Genomic DNA, 16,524 nt, shown 5'->3' on the forward strand with positions numbered 1-16,524 from the left:
CTATAAGAAATGATAAGCAAGATGATTTCAGAAAAAGCTGGAAAGATCTATCTGAACTGATGCAGAGTGAAATCGGCAGAACTGGAAGAACATTGTAGACAATAACAGCAATATTGGACAATGATTATCTGTGAAAACTTGGCTCCTCTCCAAAATGCAATGACCTGGGACAATTCTGAAGGACTTTAAGGGGGAAGCTTCTCCATCTCCAGAGAGAACTATTGGAGTCATCTTTCACATCAGTGGATTTATAGTTTTATTTGGGTGATATATGACTTTGCTCTTACAACAATGACCAATATGGAACTGTGTATTTCATGAAAATAAAAATGAAATAGTAAAAGAGGAAGAAGAAAAGAAGAAGAGGAAGAAGAAGAGAAAGAGGAAGAAGAACAAGAGCAAGAACAAGGACAAGGACAAGGACAAGGACAAGAACACACACACACAGCGCCTTTTCTTCTGGCTAAATCTCCCCAATCCCTTCTGCTGACCCTCACAGGACGTTAACCCTCGCGGCTCTGGTAGTCCCATTCTGGACAGCCTCGTGAGCTAGTTTTCTGCCTTCTTCGGTCAAGGACGAGATATCTGCTCTGTTGATGGCGTTGCTGTGCCTGGGGAGAAGGAGATACTTTCTCTTCGCCCACTTAGGGAATTCGGACGCACACATGCATGGGATGGAGAATGTGCTTCATCTCGATCTGGTGCGAGTTAGAGATTTCCCAAAGCATGGTCCACAATCTCCCTTAGGGAGAAGCGTGGAAAGGGGAGGAGCATAGAAATGGTTGCTAAGAGACCCTCTAACCAAGTGGGCGTGGCAGTCCTGCCTTTGCCCCCGGACCCACAATTCAGTTCTTCAGCCGCTAAGCACCTGGTTCCTAGGAATAATTAAAAGAGGGAGCTGGGCTCCTCCCGAGCGCCCTCGCCGCCCGGGACCGGTCCCCCTAGTGCCCCGAATCCCTCCCCCAAGCTCAAGAGAGGGTGTGCCTTTATGACACTCGCCCCAGACTGGTCCCCACCCTCCATCTCACCTCCAAGGTCAGCATCTCCCCCGCTTCCTTTTTCCCATTGATTCGAGCGACCCTTCGGAGTTCCCGGAGCGCAGAGTCCAGTTTGCCAGTGATGAGCAGCCATCGGGCAGACTCCGCCATCCACCTGATCAGAGGAGCCGTGCAAAGCTGCAGAGTTAGCTTGGGACAGGATGGCCGGCTCCCTGCTCCTCCTCTGCCCTCCCAAACTTCCCAACCCCTAAGATATCGGGAGTCATGGATTTCCATGGCTTTACTACTAACTAGCAACAACTGGCGTGTCTACAGTGCCTCAAGGTTCCAAAAGCTTTTTAAAACAGAATCTTCACAATGGCTTAGGAGGTTGGTGCTGTTCCCATTTTACAGTTGAGGAAACTGAGTCTGAGAAAGGAGGATGGGTCTTGCTGAGGAGCATTCCGCTTTTAAGTAGAAAAAGGGGGTTATACCAGATGACTTCTGAAGGCCCTTCTAGCTCCTGCATTCAGAGATTCTAGTGGGGTCAGTCTCTTCCAACCTCATGTACATCTTTCCTACCCCCACAAGAAAAGCAAAGTGTTGTAAGAAACATAGTAGAAAGAGCAAGAGAGAGCACTCTAGGCTTGGATTCAGAAAGTCCTGAATTCAAATTCTGACTTCCTAGCTGTGTGATCCTGAGGAAGTCACTTAAGGCCTGTTTGCCTCAGTTTTCTCACCTGCAAAATGGGAATAATGATAGCACCTGCCAGTTGTAAGGATCCAATGCAATAATAAATGTGAAGCACTTATTAGTGCTATATTAATGTTAGCTATTATTACTATCACACAATAATCTTTCTATAATGCCCCCAGTTTCCTTTATGGATTGTCTTCTCCCATTAGACTACAAGCCCACTGAGGGCAGGGATGATCTTTCTTTCTTTTGAAACCATTACCTTCTGCTTAAATTTATCATTAAGCATATGTACCAAAGCAGAAGAAAGGTAAGGACCAGGCAATGGGGGTTAAGTGACTTGCCCAGGGTCACACAGCTAGGAGGTGTCTTAAGCCAGATTTTGAACCCAGGATCTCCCATCTCCAAGCATGGAGTTCTATCCACTGAGCCACCTAGCTGCCCCCAGGGATGGTCTTTCTGTTTGCATTCCTATTCTCAGTGCTTAACAGTGCCTTCCACATAGTAAGGCTTCAATAAATTTGTGTTGGCTTGTCCATTTGACTCCTGTGTAGTTAGAGAGCCAGTTCAAAGAGGGAAAAGAGATAAAACAAGTGAGAGTTTCATCTCCTTCTGCATCCCTTTGTAGGGATAATTTTAGAGTTGTGACCTAATCTAAATTAATTTTGGTCGCCAGGGAATATCCCAAATAAAATACCCAAGTCCGTTTTTAAAAAAAATTTATGGTGGTTTAATTAATATAGAGGGAAGGAATTAAGGAGAAGGAAGAGGGAAACGGTGTAGGATTTCTCCTGCCTGGCCTGTGCCAGGATGAGTTCAAAGTCCTCCGCCACGAGGTCTCTGAAGAAGATTAGTGGCTTCTAAGAGGATAGTGTTTGGAAGGTAAAGGAGAAAGAATCAGCCTAAACTCCGATAGAGCTCAGTAAAGATGCCTCACCTGAACTAGGCTACTCAGCTTCCTCCAGTATGGTATCAAGGAAAACTCACAATAGCAGCCACTACCCAAGATGCCAAAATGCTCACCACGCTCCACCAGCCACCTCTCCGCCACCAAAGAGGCCAGAGAGAGGAAGTGATGCGAAATATATAGATGGTTTTACATCACTTTCCTACGTCTCACATGTACCAATGGTAGCTTAAGCTTGACTTAGGACAGCCCAGGGGTCTGTCAGCTATTTCTGATTTGTCATTTTCTAGTACATGTCTGTCATAGGCCATCCTCCTCAATACTTAATCCTTAAGTATGGGTGTAAACATTCCTGTTTTTGTTAGACTAAGTAGGGTGGAGTAATCTAAAGTTCACACCTTTGGGTGATCTAGGGGGGAAAGCTGAGAGGGAGAAGATGGAGACTTGCTCTGCACTCGGTCACGGATTCTGTGTCCTTTGCTCCCACTTCTTGTTCCCTCTAGATAACTAAAATGGCCCCATGGCCAAGGGAGTGGAACTGGATGGGGCATCACCAGGAGCACCATAGAATGAAGAGACTGAACCCAAGGCTCTGGAAGGGCCCTTGCAGTGCTAACACTCTTTGGGAAGCTCCTCAAGGGACACCCCCCTCTAGGCTGTCAGAGCTTGACCCTCCAACCCCCTAGCAAAGAGCAGTTACCAGGAGTAGAGGAAGCAGAATCCACAGGGCAGAACCAGAGCCAGATGAAGCATCTGCCAGTCCCGGATGAAGTATGCCAGCCCGCTCAGCATCAACACACCTAGACTAAAGCCTGAGGATAAGACGGTGATGGCCGTGGTCCGGGATTGGCTCGGCGTCCATTCTACCACTAAAAGGAAATCCACGGCAGAATTAGAGGGCAAAAGGAATGTTGTCCTCGATGTGGGGGGCCACCCCAGCAATTTCATTGGTATAGGGAGGCCCATCACATCATACAATTCGCATTATAACTTTTCTGTTGTACTTTATATTTATAAAGTGCCCCCCTCACCACCACCCCATGAACCGGTCCCTGCAAATATCATCTCCAATTGAGAGACGAAGACCCTAAAACTCTGAGAGGAAAGGAAATCACTCGGGGTCCCACAATTGTAATAAAAATAGCAGACATGTATATTGGGGGGTTGTTTAACCCTTACTTTCTGCCTTATTGGTTCCAAGGCAGAAGAGTGGTAGGCTAGGCAATGGGGGTTAAATGACTTGTCCAGGGTCACACAGCTAGGAAGTACCTGAGGTCAGATTTGAACCCAGGACCTCCCGTCTCTAGGCCTCGCTCTAATCCCCTGCCCCCTTATATTGAGCTTTAAATTTTGCAGTCTTTTCATTATTTCAAATGACTGTCCCATAAAGAGAGACTTTAGATATCATTATTTTATCCTCAAAAAGAAAAGAACAGAGAGATCAATTATGGGTGACACCAACAGTCCAGGTGTGGCCTGTGCCACCATGGCGGCTGTGTGAGTGGAGAGAAGAGGACGTATCCAAGAGACATTAGGAAGATAGACAAGACAGAATCTGGCGATGGATGATGGATGGATGGATGGATGGATGGATGGATGGATGGATGGAGGGATGGATGGATGGATGGAGGGATGGATGACTCGTGGTGGGAGGGGAGGGAAATCTGGCCGGCAGAGCTTGATGTCTTCGGAGAGGAAATCATGAGATCCACTTTGGAGATGCTGTTTGGGCCGCTGCCTGGAAAGCCGGACGAGAGGTCCCGGAGGCCAGTGTAGCCATGGGGCCAAACGGAGCTCAGGAGAGAGGCTAGAGCTGGGTATGTGCGTCTGGGAATCGCTTGCATAGACAGTGGCTGAGCCCTTGGGAGCTCCCAAGAACAGTGGCAGAGAGGAGAAGAGCCGAGGGTCCCGGACGGAGCTGTGGGGGCCAGTCAGGTGGAGGCTGGGTCTGAGTGAGGCTGCAGAGAAGGCTTCAGCCCTCGGGGGTCCGGCCTGCTCCCAGGGCCTTTTGACAGCCCCCACCACGTGGTCCCGGGAGTCCTCCACGCGGTCCATCTCTACCCCCAGAGGCTTCTGCCTTTGCCTTCAGGGAATCCTGGGTCCCTCTAAAGAGCCCTGGGAGCCCGGAGCCCCCAGCTCTGGGTTCTAGTCCTCCCTCTGCCCAGAACTCATTGTACGCCTTTAGGGAGATTCCTGGCCTCCCCAGAGTGTCGCTGGGCTCCGCTCTGGCTTTCAGAGCGAGGGGCAGGGCAGACTTACGGAGGGACGGGCTGGCTATGAGCACGCCGCCCACTGCGAAGCCGGTCAGGGAACGGCAGGCACAGTAGAAGGGGAAGCTCGGTGCAAAGGCAGAACTGCTCCCGCCAGCTGCCATCATCAGGTAGCAGGCCATGATTATCATCTTCCGGCCAAACCTGAGTCACAGAAAATGGACGGATTAGAGCAGGGCCAGCAGAGGGGGGACGACTGTCCTGGTGAGCCAATGGCTAGAGCCTCAGCCCGCATCTCCTTCCTCTTGGAAGGTCCAGCTGTTCCCTCGGTGTGCCCTGCCCTCCTTCCCCAGCTCCCCTCCTGCTGCTCTGCCGCTCACTAGCCAGGTGACCCTGGGTAAGTCATTTCCCCTCTCCGGGCCTCATGGTCCCCCCCTGTAAAAATGGAGGTCTTGCTAACCTCGTCTTGAGTCGTGGGCTCCTTCGGCAGTCTAGTGAAGCCCATGAATTGCTTCTCAGCCTCATGCCGTGAAAGGCCTAAAGGAAGCCCCGGCAGCAAGTTAACTGACCCTGAGGTACAGGGATCCAAAGCTCTGGCCACCAGCCTTCTGGGCTGAGCTCTCACAGCAGGCTGGGCTGGGAGGGTCTCGGGAAGATGCCCCCCCACGGTCAGGCCAGAACACTTGGGGTCCGACTGCACGCCCAGGGGCGGCGAGGCCTCCGGCACCGCCTTCCGTGCCTTTGGCCCGCTCCTGGGCCCGGGCTGTGCCCCCTTCTGACCGGCCCCAGAGCATCCTGGGAGGCCCCGAGGTTCCACCCAGCCGGAAGCCCTTTGCTGCCCCCCCCAGCTCCTTCCCGCTGATTCCCTCCTCAGGTTATGTGTCCCGTTATAGTAACAGGCCTGGCCGACCTGAGTCCCGGCCTTTGTGCCCAGGCGGGCAGCTCCCCGGCGGCCCAGGACACGGACAGAGTCTGTTTCTCGTTCTCTGATCGCGCAGTGCCGAAACGAATGATTGATCGGCTTCTGAGTCAGGACCCAATGGATGTCCTAAAGGGCCCGAGAGGACAGCGAGCGGCTGCCTCTCTCCAGCCTGCCTGGCGACATTCAGATGAGGAAGCAACAAGCACCTACACCTCTGGGTGTTGGGGGGGGGGAGACAGAGAGGGAGAGAGGGAGAGACAGAGAGGAAGAGAGGGAGAGAGGGAGAGAGAAAGAGGAAGAGAGGGAGAGACAGAGAAAGGGAGAGACAGAGAGGGAGAGAGAGAGAGACAGAGACAGAGAGAGAGAGAAACAGAGACAGAGAGGGAGAGAGAAAGAAGAAGAGAGGGAGAGACAGAGAAAGGGAGAGACAGAGAGAGAGAGACAGAGACAGAGAGGGAGAGAGAGACAGAGAGGGAGAGAGAGACAGAGAGACAGACACAGAGAGAGACAGAGAGGGAGAGAGAGAGAGGAAGAGAGGGAGAGACAGAGAAAGGGAGAGACAGAGAGGGAGAGAGGAAGAGAGGGAGAGAGAAAGAGGAAGAGAGGGAGAGAGGGAGAGACAGAGACAGAGAGGGAGAGAGAGACAGAGAGGGAGAGAGAGAGACAGAGAGACAGACAGAGAGAGACAGACAGACAGAGAGGGAGAGAGAAAGAGGAAGAGAGGGAGAGACAGAGAAAGGGAGAGACAGAGAGAGACAGAGACAGAGAGGGAGAGAGAGACAGAGAGACAGAGAGGGAGAGAGAGACAGAGAGACAGAGAGGGAGAGAGGGAGAGAGAAAGAGGAAGACAGAGGGAGAGAGGGAGAGACAGAGACAGAGGCAAAGGAAGAGAGAGACAGACAGACAGTGACAGAGAGGGAAAGACAGGCAGAGAGGAAGGGAGGGAGGGAGAACGAGAAGAAGAGAGAAAGAGGCAGAGACAGAGACAGGCAAAAACAACTCTATCAATGTACTCTTCCAACCTGGGCTGGCTCAGAGCATATGCTCTCACTGTTGCTTCTAGCCCGCCTGCTTCCATCCTTTCCTTTTTAAGGAGCTTTATTGGAGACGAACAGAACTCTGGTGCTACCTTGTGAGCTTCCTTAAGTTGGGGAAGCCACCCAGAGCTGGAGTATCTGAGGATGCCTCGGTGCTGTTCATCCCTCCTAACACAGCCGGGCTTGGACTTCATGCTATCAGCCCTCTGGCTCCAGGGTCTCTGTACAGAGGAGGCATTTGCTACAAAGTCCTCAGGGGCTTCCATGAGTGGAGGCAGAGCCCTAGCCCTGCTCTGCTCAGCATTGGGGCAGAAGCCATCTCTCAGAAACTAAGGCAAGCACTGGCTGAATTATGGGGCTGCCTGGCTCCGTTTTTCACCACAGAACCAGATCCCCAGGAACTATCAGGAATGGAGGCTCCAGGGGGCAGCTGGGTGGCTCAGTGGATGGAGAGTCAAGCCTAGAGACGGGAGGTCCTGGGTTCCAATCTGGCCTCAGACACTTCCCAGCTGTGTGACCCTGGGCAAGTCACTTGACCCCCATTGCCTAGCTCTTATTGCCCTTCTGACTCGGAACCAATGTACAGTAGTGATTCTAAGATGGAAGGTGAGGGGTTAAAAAAGAAAAAGGAACAGAGGCTCCATGAACCAGGGGACACTCACCTGTCAGAAATGTAGCCCCACACAATACTGCCTATTAGGATCCCAGTCATGTAGACAGCTTGTGGTATCATCTTCAAGGCCATGGACTCACAGACCAGATCCCACTGAAAGCAAAGGAGGGAAGAGCAATAAAGTGTATGAAAAGCTGACAGCTGAAAGGATACTCGGATGGTCTCAACTGACAGTCCAAACAGATTATAGAAAGAATGATGGGGGGACTGAGTAGCTCAGTGGATTGAGAGCTAGGCTCAGAGATGGGAGGTCCTGGGTTCAAATCTGGCCTCAGATACTTCCTAGCTGTGTGACCCTGGGCAGGTCACTTAACCCCCATTGCCTAACCCTTCCCACTCTTCTGTCTTGGAACCAATACACAGTAATGATTCCAAGACATAAGGTAAGGGAGAAAGAGAGAGAGAGGAAGGAAGGAAGGAAGGAAGGAAGGAAGGAAGGAAGGAAGGAAGGAAGGAAGGAAGGAAGGAAGGAAGGAAGGAAGGAAGGATCATGGGAAGGAAGGAAGGATCATGGGAAGGAAGGAAGGAAGGAAGGAAGGAAGGAAGGAAGGAAGGAAGGAAGGAAGGAAGGAAGGAAGGAAGGAAGGAAGGAAGGAAGGAAGGAAGGAAGGAAGGAAGGAAGGGGCAATTATGCCATTCTCCCAAATAAGCTGTTTCTCATGTTCTCCAGCTGACTGTCAACTCCTCCAGGATTGTTTCCTTCAGGACTCTCAGGTCGGAGAACCTAGCTATGGACTGGAACTGGTGACTCCCAGCTAGGGGAGGAACTAACCTTTTAGACTCAGAATTATTCTTTGTTTTACTGATGAGGAAAGTGGGTCTCTGATGACATGTTAATGCTGTTAAAAGAGCTGTTCAAAATGAAGAATGATAAAGAGAATTGCCCTCAGTCACCCAGCTAGTCAGTGTTAGAGGCAGGATTTGAACACAAGTCTTCCTGAATCCAAGCCCATGACTCTAATCAAGACACCTCACTACCTCCCAAGAACTTCCTTGCATTTAAATTTTCTCTATATTTAAACACAGAGCAGCTGTTGGCAATCTATTTATACATACTAACAGCAGGAATTTGGGGGGAAATAAAAATTGGGATAGAATCTGTTGCCTCAGAGCATCTGGCCATGAGTTTTTGGGTTGTCGTCTCCTCCCTAAGGGCAGCCGGTGGCACAGTGAATAGAACTATGGGGCTTGAAGTCAGGGAAATCTGAGTTCAAGTCTGACATTTAGTAGCTATGTGACCCTGGGCAAGTCACTTCACCCTGTCTGCCTCAGTTTTATCATATGTAAAATGAGAGAAGGAAATAGTGAACCACCAGCTCTCTGTATCTCTGCCAAGAAAAACCCGAATGGGATCACAGTCAGATATGCCTGAAAAAAAGGACTGAACACCAATAGTCTCCTCTCTCCTCCCTTCAGTTGCATGGGGGAGCCAAGGGAACTGGGGGGGGGGGTGGCGGCATTCAGGCTCTTACAGTTCTTGTGGGCTTTTGTTGTTGTTGTTTTGGGCCAAGCTTCCCCTGCCCCTACCAAATGGCCTCAGAGACCCAGGATCCCTATAAAGCAGTAAGGCTTCCAAACTGTAAGGCAGCTAAATGGTTCTAAGAGGACAGAGTGCTGGACCTGGAGGCAAGAAAACTTGAGTTGAAATCCAGTGTCTGACATTTAACTAGCTGTATGACCTGGGTAAGTCACTTGATCACTGTTTGCCTCAGTTTTCTCATCTGTAAAATGGGGATAATAATAGCATTTACCTCCCAGGGTCCAATGAGGATTAAATAAGATACTTGTAAAGCCTTTTTGAGTGCCTTGCATAGAGTAGGTGCTATATAAATGGTAGCCATTGTTACTGTTATTTTATTATCAGTAGGGGGCAGCAGAGGAGTCAAGAAGCAAAGGTCAAAATTACTGGAAATTCTCAAGTCCAATTGCCTTATAAATGCACCCACTTTTTTTTTCAACTCCTGAAGTAGGATAGTACTAACGAGTATGAAAAGTCCACGAGACTTCAGTGCTGTGTCCCCAGTCCAGCCTAACCAACCATCCCCAGGTCTGGGTTCCCAGGAACCCTTTGCTCTGTGAGAGTGAGTGATGCCTTGCAGTTAATCTAGGAGTTTCCCTGCCTAAATCTCTGACTGAGAATGGAACCCCCATAGGGTCAGGGGCTATCTCATTTTTGTATTGGTTTTCCTAAGTGACTAGCACTCTACCTGGAAGCTAGTAGGTCCCTGATTAATGTTGATTAATTGATAAGAATCCCAGGCTCTCTTGGTTGGGTTAATTAATTTATATTAATATTAAGAATATTATTGGGGAGCAGCTAGGTAACTCAGCAGATAGAGAGCCAGGCCTGGAAATGGAGGTCCTAGGTTTCAATCTGGCCTCAGAGACTTCCTACCTGTGTAACTATGGACAAGTCAGTTAACCTCCATTATCTAGTCTTTACCACTCTTAAAAAAAAAAAAGGCACAGCTAGTGACATTGAGCGTAAATGGGATAAATTCACCCATGGAATGAAAATGGATAGCAGAAAGGATCAAAAACAAGGATCTGACAATGTGTTGTTTGCAAGAAACACATTGAAAATAAGAGATATACATAGAGTGAAGGTAAGGGGCTGTAGCAGAATATACTCTGTCTCAGCTAATCCAGAGAAGGCACAGGTAGTAGTCATGATCTCTGACAGAGTTGAAGCTAAAATGGATATCATTGGGTACTATAGATAATGAAGTATTATCAATATTGAACCTGTGTGCACCAAGAGTTATAGCATGCAGAGTTTTAAAGGAAAAATTAAATGAGATTCATATAGAAATAGATAACAACATAATAATAGTGACCAACTTTAATTTTTCCCTCTCAGAACTAGATAAATTTAACCAAAATACAAGTAAGAAAGAAGTTAAGGAGATGAATAGAACCTTAGATAAAGTTAAATATGATAAATATCTGGAGAACTCCCATATACCTGCATGAGGCTAGTAGTGAATCTAAGCCTGAGCATATACATAATCCAAACATAGTTTCTGGTGGGACAATTATGGTTTAGAGAACATAAATACTCTGCAAAAGTCTTACTTCCTGCATTCCTGAGAGGTTGTGTCATTGGAACAAAAGTTCTACTAGATATGACAAAGCTAGAAAGATTTGATTTAGGAAAGAGTCTAGTTCCGGAAATAGATTGTGTCTGCTGCCTAAGGATCAATCTAATTAAATATGACTCTAGTGATGTATATTAACTGAGAACCAACAAGGTTAAGTGCAGTGACCTCATGGAAATAGAGTTCCTCTTCCCAGATGTTTGTAACATACCATTCCTGCTGAGTATGCCAAAACATAGAAATCTTAGTTCAAGGCTGCATAAACAGTTCCAAGAAATCCTGAGAATGGGTCAACTCTCCTGTTCACATTCTGGGCAGGATTGGGGAGGATAGATTGTGTCTCTCGAGAAGAGCTTTAAATCTGGTGTGCTGCTTACAATAAATGTTCATTATCCCTCTTTGACAATGTTCCAGTCTTTCTTTCTTGCGACTCCGTAGCAGTCCCCAGCAGTTAAGTTGATAAAATTAAATGCTAATAGGAACATGTAGAAACAGTCCCAATATTATGTTGTTAGAGCAACTGTGACTTTTTTTTTTTTAGAAAATAAGATTGAAACATGCATTAAGAGTTGTAAAACTGTGAAAGGAACAGAACCAGGAGAACATTGTACACAGAGACTGATACACTGTGGTACAATCAAATGTAATGGACTTCGTTAGTGGCAATGCAGTGATCCTGAACAACTCAGAGGGACTTATGAGAAAGAACATTATCCACATCCAGAGAAAGAACCGAGGGAGCGGAAACACAGAAGAAAAACAACTGCTTGATCACATGGTTCAATGGGGACATGATTGGGGATGTAGACTCTAAATGATCACCCTGGTGCAAATATTAATAATATGGAAATAGATCTTTATCAATGACACATGTTAAACCCAGTGGAATTGCACATCAGCTACGGGATTGGTGGGAGGGGAGGGAAAGAACATGAATCATGTAACCATGGAAAAATATTCTAAACTAACTGATTAAATAAAATTTTCAAAAAATAAACTATCGTAATAGTCTTCCAATAGTTGTAAAGCTGTTCATGCTCTTTGACTTAGGATCCCATTACGAGAATTTGACCTCAGAGCATTATTGAGAAGGTAAAAAGTTGTGAATGTATGAACGTATTCATGGAAGCTTTGCTTGTAATGATCAAATAACTGGAAATAACACGAATGCAATGAATGAGAGATTGAAATGTCTAAATAAATTGCTATATTTGAATGTAATGGAGTGTATTATGTTATTAGAAATGTCAAGCATTGGAAATATAAAGTAATACAAAGAGATAAAAAGTGAATAAAAGAGAAAAAGAATACTATAGACTATGATTATATTTTTAAAAAATAACAGCCATAAAAGCAAGAGAAAAAAGTATTCAACTAAAACAAATCCAAAGGGAACTCAAAAGCAGAGGATGTTTATATTAGCACATATAGAGAATTTGCATAATTTAAATAAATTGTAAACAATGTGGAGTTTTTAGTTTGGGACATAATTTTTATGCATTTGTTTATTTAAATGTGTTTTGGTGGTGGTAGTTACTAAGTATATAATTTTAAAAATTGGTGAGAACAAAAACTCACTGCACCAAAAAAAAGGAATACTATTGTTCCTGTTATTTGCATAAGTTAAAGATAAAAAATAAAAGTTGGGAAGCATATTATCAATAATTAAACATCTGTAGATGCTAGATTATATGGTTGTGTGTATGCGATTTGTTTGGCATGGAATTATCATTAATTCTGTATTTTTGAAAAATAAAATAAGTGGCAACAAAATAATCTACCGTGTTGTTTTATAAAAAGGGGGGCAGAGAAAACTGGGTGCCGGTTTTTTTAAAGAATGGGAGCATCAATCACTACATAGAGTTTGGAAACCATTGCCATAAAGGGTCCAGTGGACAGTAAAGGGGATTTTTGAACCCTAAGTCAGAAGATCGGAACAGAGACATTGCTTTGGTGAGTAGATGGCAATAAGATTCAAAACAGAATCGAAGGCTGTGGTGGCTACTTAACTGGCTGATTATTCTGTGTCGGGTAAGGTTGTTTGATTGATTTAAAAGTCGCTGATTGATAGACAAGGAGAGTTGGATTCACTCCTCACGATATCTACACCTTGTGTAACATATGTGTTGCATTGTATGTAAATTATTTTCTATGGCATGCTAATGTCGTGTATAAACACATGTATATATTCAATAACATACGGATATGTGTGTGCATGTATGTGTACATGTCATCTGTAAAATTATGAGGCATCCATGCCTCACCCACCAGTGGTGCATGTAACCCTCTTGAGAGAACAAGTAAACCACCATTTACCCATCTGCCTTCTGAGCTGGGTTATTTGGGCAGAAACTTGAAAATTTTCCCAATGCTCAATAGTCGAACGACTTATCCAGTCACTTAGCATCTCTCAGTCTGTTTTCTCATCTATAAAATGGGTACAGTAATAGCACTTTGCTCCCCACACTGATGTGAGAATAACACGAGATGATATGTGTAAAGGGCTTCTCAACCCTTAAGGAGCTACAGAGATGCCAGGTATGATTATTAGCTCTACGTAAGAACGTTCATCAGAGATGGTGCTCCAACAGAGTCTACTCGCTCTGTCCAGGGGGAGATGAGGCCAGAAGAGGCTCCTCGCCCCTCAGGGTTGTCCTGCCCACATCTAGCCCCCAATTCTTTCCCTATAAACACATCCCTGCACCTGCGCTCCTGGCAATGTGCCCCCGATATGTGTGTACCCTGTGATTTTCTCTGTGTGTTCCCTGGCCACGAGTGCTCCCTTCAGTGTGTCCCTCCATAGATATCTGAGCCCTGGCCGTATGCAACCTGGGCTGGCAACTTGCCTCAGGCACTTACTAATGTGTGAATCTGGATATATTACCTAACCTTTCTCAGACTCAATTCTCAGGCTCAGTGTAAAATGGAGGCAGCAGCTATATCACAGGGTTGTTGTATGTTTCAAATAAGACAAGGTTGTTAAATAAATAGATAGGTGATATCGGATTGAATAAGATTTATATATGTGCAGGCCATATATATAGCACCCTGCATACCTTACACTGCCATATAAAAAATGTTAGCTATTCTTGTTATTATGGCATGTGTGCTTTTCACCGAATTCCTTGGCCATCCGTGTCCTCTATGAATATTCCCTGGGCATGTCTGCTTATGCCATGTCTATTTTTAGCAGAGTAGACTGCAGGTTTGTGGCTTATTTTCTCACTGAGCTAGTTCTTGAAATATCTTTGTTTTGAACTAAATGTGCCATCTAACTGACTAGTAAAAGCAAACACACTGGTGGGGGCTCCTAAGAATTCTACTTTTAGTAGATATGAACACACAGAGAACCTGAGGGAGGTTGTCTGGAGCACATAGAAGTGACCCTGAGGGCTACATAAGAATGTTTAAAAATATATAAAATATCTAAAATATAAATAAATGTAAATATAAAAATATATAAAATGTAAATAAGTAAAATATACACATATCGTTTTTTAAATATTCCACCCTATTTCTCTGATCTGAAAACAAGAGTGCAGCAGCAGCAGCAGCAGAAGAAAAAAAAGCCTCTTACCTCAGTCACAATGGTGGAAGCAAAGACGCCCTGATCGTACACCCAGCCGTCCAGGCAGGGCTCTGTGTCTAGTTGACTTGCATTCAGGTCTGTCTTGTTCACATGTAAAAGCTGCCACTGGGGGTGGAGGAACCGGCGACAAGTTTCTGGCCTCTGGTCTGGACCCGAAGGGACGTAGACTTTCAGAAGGGCACTGAGGCTGGGAGAGGCGCTGGTGGTGTTGACGGGGAAGGTGGTATTATCCAGGATGTGGACCCGGCAGCGATGGTCAGGAACAGCAGCGGCAAAATTTTCCACCAAGTGGTACGCTGCCAATATTACTAACGGAATAAAAAGGGCCACGTTCTGAAGGATCTGAAATCTCCCAAAGCCGCCGACTTGGTCCAAGAGCTGCGCAAAGGCCATGGGGTCCGAGATGCTGGCGCCAATGGATGGAGGTCAGCAGCGCAGGAAGGTCACCATCCACACACTCCCGATTGGAGAGCTTAGCGACACATCTGACGGCTCCTTCTCTCCCCACCTACAGACTACGGCCCACTTGGAAGGCAGGGTGGCCAGTTTCTCCCCTAATGTCGGCAGGGGCCAAGAAGCATCCAGAATCCCCCAGAGAAGAGCTCGCCTGCTGCTCATTCCCTGCAACAGTACCTTAGAGATGACACTAATTTCCTCAGCCAATAAAATGTCCCCAATGGCACGGCTTCCCCGGCTGGGACCAAAGGCTGGACTTAATGGCAAACATAAGCCCTGTTTCCCATTAGTCTAAGTAGTTAGTGGAAAACTGTGCTGGGGCAGAATAAAGTTCAATCCAGTTACTCCCCTGATTACACTTTAACCCCAGGAGTGAGGGAGGACCCAGGGGAGTGCTGACTGGCTCAGATTCAGGGGAGGGCTGCCGTCCCACCTCAGATGGGGCCAGTGCTCAATATGGCGCCCAACTGAAGCTCTAACAGTGTCCCTGAGGTCTTCACAGCAACAGGCGCTTCAGGTCCTTCTCCGTGAGGGTCCCCAATGTTTGGGGGCCAAATACTGACGAGTGGCAGGGAAGAGCCTCGAACCCAAACCCTGTGACTCCTAGTCCAGCGATTGTCCACAGTGTATGCTGTTATATCATGCCATAATGGCGAGTGTACGTACCTTCTTCCAATTCACAGCCCAAACTCTTCACGAGGTCATGGAGCCCTTCCTTACCTTCCACCTTAGAATCAATGCTAGCAATACTGTGTGTCGGCTCGAAGGCAAAGCTCCCGGAACAGTACATCTAGAGCTGGGAGGAAATGCAAGAGTCCCTTTCTTTGACAGCTGGGGAAACTAAAGCCTGGGGATATTCATGACTAGCCCAAGGTCCTATGAGCTCCATGCATGGGGTGTGAACCCAGAAGCTGGAAGGAACCTCAGAGGCAATCCAGTCCAACCACTTCATTTTTACAGATGAGGAAACTGAGGCCAAAGGAGGTTAAGCAACTTTCCCATCATCCTACAGGTTGTTATTCAAGCATTTCAGTCATGCCTGACTCTTCATGACCCTATTTGGAGTTTTCTTGGGAAAGATACTGGCCTGCTTTGCCATTTCTTTCTCTAGCCCATTTGACAGATGAGGAAATTGAGGCAGACAGGGTAAAGTGACTTGTCCGGGGTTCTACGACTGGTAAGTGTCTAAGATCAGATTTGAATTTAGATCTTCTCGACTCCAAGCCCAGAGCTCTAACCACTGCACCATGGAGCTTCCCATCATCCAAGTCATGCTCCCCAAAGGTAAGAGTCAGTGGTCTTCCCATTGTACCATGCTCTGGCTCAAAAAAAGAACAGCCTTCTTCTTCACCCGTGGCCAAACTTCTAATCACCATAAGAGGAAGTCTATCTGGAAAGGACTGTTGGGAGAGACCCTCCAGGGGGACGAATCAGAGGCCACAGAGTAGGCAAGATTTCCCATGAGCCACTTCCTGGTTCATTCGTGGTGTTCCAAGCCATAACAATGGCCCCTGGCGGCATCGTTGACTATCAAATTAATCCCAAATGGAGACATTAAAGCAAAGGGAAGGACTGTCAGAAGCATCCAAATGAAGGTAGGAGCAGGGCTGACCTGATATGGCTTGATCAAAGTCTGCCTGTTCTAGTCCATGGCATAGGAAGACAGTGTAGTATAATGGAAAAGGCCCTGATTTTGGAGTCCGAAGACCTGGGTTCAAATCCCACCTCCTTGTATGATCTTACAAGTCTAAATAACCCTATTAATGTCTAAGAATAATGTTTTTCTCCCATGCAAAGACTTGAAATGTCCAAAGACACATTGGTTGTTCCAGGTTACCGCCAACACAGAACAAATCCAACCTCATGGAAATGCAGAGCAATAAAGAAAGATCCAGCTCCTAAAGGTCTGAGGCCCCAGACCCTGGACAATCACCGAGAAAACAACTTGGGTCCCAAGC

General features: G+C 46.7%; 1 protein-coding gene across 1 annotated transcript in view; it reads right to left on the reverse strand.

Moving 5' to 3' along the window:
* The window catches only part of LOC100031337 (solute carrier family 22 member 12-like), a 35,962-nt gene extending 21,110 nt beyond the window's left edge, over positions 1-14,852 (reverse strand). Inside the window, exons 1-5 of the mRNA XM_001380592.4 lie at positions 14,099-14,852; positions 7,413-7,516; positions 4,841-4,995; positions 3,282-3,450; positions 1,029-1,152 (exon numbers count right to left, since the gene is read on the reverse strand). Coding sequence (XP_001380629.3) covers positions 1,029-1,152; positions 3,282-3,450; positions 4,841-4,995; positions 7,413-7,516; positions 14,099-14,503 — 957 coding nt within the window. The 5' untranslated portion in view covers positions 14,504-14,852. The remainder of the gene's footprint in view (positions 1-1,028; positions 1,153-3,281; positions 3,451-4,840; positions 4,996-7,412; positions 7,517-14,098) is intronic.
* Positions 14,853-16,524: the final 1,672 nt, after the last annotated feature.

Source organism: Monodelphis domestica, chromosome 6 (assembly GCF_027887165.1).
Source record: "Monodelphis domestica isolate mMonDom1 chromosome 6, mMonDom1.pri, whole genome shotgun sequence".
Lineage (NCBI taxonomy): Eukaryota > Metazoa > Chordata > Mammalia > Didelphimorphia > Didelphidae > Monodelphis > Monodelphis domestica.